Raw genomic sequence first — 5,278 nt, 5'->3', positions numbered from 1 at the left:
CACATGATGCGGTTCCTGGAAAGTTCCTGGAAAGCAGCCTTTGTATGTAGCCATCCCGGGAGGGGGGGAGCGGCGGGGGGAGGATGCCCTCGCCTCGCAATCAAAGCCGAGCAGACCGCCCGCCCCGGGGAGAGAGGCGGGGGAGGGAAGGGGGGGGGGGGGGGAGCCGAGGGTGTTGTTTCCCCAGGAGCACCGTCCTCCTCCGGGCAGCCCCGACGCTTCTCCCCGGCGGCGGGTGCTGTGCCCCAACGCCGCCGGGAGCGAGAACAACCTGACCGCCCCACCTCCAGGCGGCGGCAGCGGCGGCCCCAGCCCCGTCCCGCCGAGCCCGGGTGAGTCCCGCCGTCGTCCCCAACTCCGCGCCCGGTGCCCTGCCCGCTCCTGGAGAGCAGGGAGCCCGCCGCCCTGCTCCCGGGACGGAGCTGCCGACAGGCGGGATGGAGGCTCCCCCGAAGCCGGAGACGGGCTGCTCCGGCGCTCCTCGTCCCTGCCGGGGGACGCCCCGCTGCAGCTAGCTGCCACCCGCCTGGCAAACCCTCCGGCCCCAACCGAGCTCCCGCGGGCGGCGGCGGCGGCACTTGGCGGCCAGGCACTCCCGGCGCTTCCCCTTCGCAAGGGGTCGCGCCCGGGCACCCCCGGCAAGGCTGCTCCCACCCGCGCTGGGGCTCTGCGGCCGGCGGCCCCGCAGCCGCCGCCGTGACAGGCGCACCTGCGCCCGGTGCCCGAGCCGGCGGCCGGAGGTCCTGCGCGGGGGAGAGGGGGACCGGGATGGGCTTTGCCGCCCTGTGCCGGCGTGTGTTGCGATAGAAACCCGGCAGAGCGACCTATCGGCTGCCAATAAAGTTTAATTTAGAAAACTTTCTGAGCTCCGCCGCGGAACCTGTGACGGGAGGAGCCACCTCGGCATAACCCCTCACCTGGCGGCTGCTGCGCGCCTGGGGGCCGCGGCTCTGCCCGCTTCGCAGGCGCCGGCCGGGGCCCCGGTGCTCCCCCGGCCCAGCCGGCCGGGGTCCCCCTCGCTGGCGCTGCCCGCCGTCGTGTCGCTCCCGGCGTGGCGGTGGGAGAGCGAGAGGCTCTTTTTGTCCCTCCCGTTCGCTTCAGCCGAGCGGAAAGATTTTTTTTTTTTTAATAATATCAGCATTTAATGGAACGGGAAAAGCACATTTCCTGCCCCGCGCTAAATATATCGCGCCCTCCGCCGCGCTGCCCCTTCCCGGACCCAAGCGGCCAGCGAGCCCCGGGAGCCGCCGCTGCCCGCCCGCCCCGCAGCCCCCGGGCACGCCGCCGCGCCGGAGGGGCTCGCTCCCACCCCGGGCGCACGGCCCGCGCCGGGCTCCCGTTCCTCGAGGTAGGGCTTCGCCGTGACCTTAGTGCAAGGCGTGCCGCGCCGCGCCGAGGCACCGCTGCGTGCGGCCCGGGCAGCGCCGGGTCTGGGACCTGCCCCGCTCCGCGGCCACCCCTCCCCACTCGCACCTTGACGCGCCCGGCTCCCCCCCCGCCCCCCCGAACGCCCCCCCAGCGCTGCCGGCCGGGCTCCCCTAGCCCGGCCGAGGCAGCGGCGCGTCGGCGGGCTTGCCCTTGCGGTAAAGCGAGACCACCGCGGCGGGCCGCCTCGGCCCCGGCGGAGGGGAGCCGGGGACAGGCCGGGCGGCGGGGGTGGGGGGGAGGAGAGGTCCCTCCCCCGCCCCGCCGGGAGGTGATCGCTCGCCTCGGGTCCCTCCTCTGGATGCTGGGACGTTCCGAAGCGGGAGCGCCAGGAACGCACGGGCTGCGCCGGGAGCGCCTCTCGCCGGGCTCGCCGCTAACCACGCTCTCTCTCCGCTCGCAGGCGGCGCCCGGGCTGGGGGCCGGGGCCATGCACCCGGCGCGGCGCTGAGCACCGCGGCGGCGGTGGCGGCGAAGCGGAGCCCTCTCCCCGCGGGCAGCCCCCGACCTGCGTGCGAGCGGGGCCGCGCCCGCCGCCGCTGCCGCCCCCCATGACCCTGCGCTCCGCCGGCTCCCTGGAGAGCGCAGAGGGCGCCCGGGCGCGCTGGGGGCACCCCGGGGCGGCGGCGGCGGCCGCGCCTGTTGCCGAGGAGTCCCGTGAGGCGGCGCAGCTGGCCGCGGCCATGGAGGAGCTGCGGCGGGCAGGTAAGCCCGGGCGGCCGGCCGGGGAGGGGGGAGCGCCCGGGGCGGCGGCCGCGGTCCCGGGGGAGGCGGAGCGGGGCGGCGCGGCGGGGAGCCCCGCCGGGCCGAGAGGGGAAGCGGGCGGCGGAGCGACGCGTGCCGTCGCCGCCCGGCGCTGCGGGGTCGCGGCGGCGAGGGCCGGCGGCGGCGGCGGCTCCGACCTTCCGCGGGCTGCGGCGGCCGAAGCGAAAGCGCCGCCCGCGCCGGCAGCGCCGCGCCCCGGCGGCAGCCCGGGATCGCCGGCCGGGCGAGGGCCGGGCGCCGCCGCCGCCGCCGGCCGGGGCGGCCGCGGCGCGGGGAGCGGGCGGCGGCGGCGGCCGCCGCATCCCCTCGGCCCCGCGTACCTGCGCTCCGCCGGCCGGCCTGGCGGCGGCTCGCCCGGCCCCGCAGGACGCGGGGCTTGGCGGCGGGCGGAGGGAAGGGCTTTCGTCCTCATCGCCACCCCGCCGGGACCGCCGCCGCGCCGCCGAAGTTGCCTCCTTACCCGTCTCTGCGTCCGGTGCTGGGCAGAGCTGGCTCCCACAGCAGCCCGCCGCCGGTTCCCGGCCGCGGGCTTCCCGCGGGCTGCCAGCGCCTGCCGGGCGGCGGCAGCGCTCGCCGCGCCGTGCGCGGGGCCGCGGGACGCCTCCTGCCGCCGCGGGGGCCCGGCGTGAGCCGGGCGGGCGGTTGCGGGGACGCGTGTGCGTGGGTATGCGTAGGTATGGGGATAAGCAGCGACCCGGGAGGCTCTGTCAAAACGAGACGCGTCGTGAAGCAAATGAATTTAAATAGCAAATAAAAACCTACAGTGCCTGCAGGACTTCAGCTCTCAAACAACAAAGGAAATGGGTTGTTACAAGTACATCAGCCAACGAGCAGCTTTTTAAACAAACAAACAAACAAACAAACAGGAACAAACAAAGCCCTTCTTTCTCTCCTCTTTTAACAGGATGGTACTGGGGCAACATGACTGTCGCTGAAGCCAAAGAGAGGTTACAGGATGCCCCCGAAGGGACCTTCCTGGTTAGGGATAGTTCACATTCAGAGTATCTGCTGACTATTTCGGTAAAAACATCAGCGGGACCGACCAATCTACGTATAGAATATCAAGATGGCAAGTTTAGACTGGACTCTATCACTTGTGTCAGATCGAGACTTAAACAGTTCAACAGCGTTGTGCATTTGATTGAGTACTATGTTCTTATGTGCAAGGACAGAACCGAAACACCTTCAAACGGAACAGTTCATCTTTACTTGAACAAACCTCTCTATACGTCCGCTCCGTCTCTGCAACACCGCTGCAGAATAACTATAAACAAGTGTACAAATCAGATCTGGGAGCTGCCATTACCAACAAGACTAAAAGAGTACTTGAAAGAGTACCAGTACCAGGTATAAATGTCTTTTCTAAATGCCTCTAATGCAGAGTAACTTTTAAATGCAATTCTTAAAATCAGCCAAAGAACTGAGTAACCAGTTGTACAACTCGGCATGGAATTCACTATCAAAACAGTGGCAGTTCTGGGGGAAAGGTTTTTATTTCAGATGCCACAAAGGGAGACTTTATGTAGAATAATCCCATCTTGTATCCTCGGGGGGTCGACAAGGTGGTATGCTATTCTTGCGAGGAGAGAGAAGACAGGAATCTGTCCGGATTGTGTTGCTTTGTCAATGGCATAAAATACTGCACAAACTATCAAATGCTAACTGAAGCAGTGGGACCGGGAGAGGCTGCAAAAGTGGTCAGAGACGTACGAGAGTGCATAAGTATCTCAGTTGTCTGATGCCAAGATTAATTTGGTGCTGGTGTTCGTATAATCCTGAAAGCTTAACTGGATCACACTGTGATAATCTTGCCAAAGTTATGCAACTAATCAAATCCAGTCAAAAAGTGATCATCTATTCAGTTTTTATTGAACTATAATTCTTGTGCTTTTCTGCAAGGAAAGGAGTACTGTAAGTAATCGGTTTAAAACATTGTTTCTCAAAGTTCTCTAAAAGCTGACCTTGAGGAGAAATGCCACGTCTTTCATAGGAACCCAGTGTGTTGCTGATTATACCAGATTGGTATCCCAGTATCTTTGTTAACGTGTTAACATCTTCCCAGTGGTGATATATCCATGTTATTACTATTAAGCCTCTTTTGATTGAGGCTTTAGGACTGTACGCTGCAGACTTGCAGTTGCTCAGTTCCAATGTCAAAACATGGATATCAGCAGTTACGGCTGTCTTCTACAGTGTAGAATGTTTTCTTCGGCTTGTTTCCCAAAATGTGGGGAAATATGGATTTGGGGGTTTTTTTGGAGAGGGTTGTTCTTTTTTTTTTTTTCTTTTTTTTTTCCTTTTCTTCTAATTCACCATTGTAGCTATCAGACTATTACTCAATAAAGTAAATCAAATTGCACAACAATCTCCCAATTTTTGTATGTATGGATTTGCTACTGTTCAGGGAACAGTGATCTTAGGAACCTCTATCATTTCCCAGCTAATACTCAAAGAAATGGACATGTATCAGTGAGGATGAATACCCCTGCTTTGCCTTTGTGGTAGCTGGATTATGTTCAGATGAGTGGCTTAGAGGCTGCCTGCTGAATTCCCGTAGTTAGGTATTAGCAGAGGACATCCCTTTTTCTGCTACAGCAGTCCTCCAAATGGGAAGAAGGGACTAAGACCCTCAGTACCTGCTCCTCAGTCTAAATGTAAAAGTATTCAATAGAAGAAATATCCAGGATGACAGTAATTGGAGAGCGGTAAAGAGAGAAACAAGGACATAGATTCATCCTCAGTCAACAATTTAATAGTTTTAACTCTTTCCCTAGCTCACTTTTTAATTAAGCAAATAGACCTGTGTTTGAACAAGGAGGGTTGTCAAGACTTGCTGTAAGCTAGCCCTGCCCAGGCTGAAATAGAAACAACATAAAATAATCTTGTTTTCCTTGTGACTTAACTGCTCTGCAGTACTGTTGAGATGCTGTGTCCCTTCTCCTAAACTCTGAGGCACTGACCAGCTTATTTTGTTGCATCTAAACTCCCAGTGTTACGCACTCAGTTTTGTCATTAACACGCTGGCAGAGATGAGTGGCACGGCGGTTGGGACAAGGAAGACGCCAGGAACCCGAGGCAGAGGGGGTGG

The 5,278-nt window shown here is 61.5% G+C and overlaps 1 protein-coding gene across 1 annotated transcript; it reads left to right on the top strand.

Moving 5' to 3' along the window:
* The first annotated feature begins 1,236 nt into the window (after window positions 1–1,236).
* Window positions 1,237–4,453, top strand: SOCS2 (suppressor of cytokine signaling 2). The gene is made up of 3 exons (XM_082308851.1): window positions 1,237–1,348; window positions 1,829–2,130; window positions 3,095–4,453. Exons 2-3 carry the CDS (start codon window positions 1,977–1,979, stop codon window positions 3,541–3,543), a joined length of 603 nt encoding a protein of 200 aa, XP_082164977.1. The 5' UTR covers window positions 1,237–1,348; window positions 1,829–1,976; the 3' UTR covers window positions 3,544–4,453.
* Window positions 4,454–5,278: the final 825 nt, after the last annotated feature.

This window comes from Platalea leucorodia, assembly GCF_965183815.1.
Source record: "Platalea leucorodia genome assembly, chromosome: 4".
Lineage (NCBI taxonomy): Eukaryota > Metazoa > Chordata > Aves > Pelecaniformes > Threskiornithidae > Platalea > Platalea leucorodia.
This window is presented reverse-complemented; position numbering and strand designations above follow the sequence as displayed.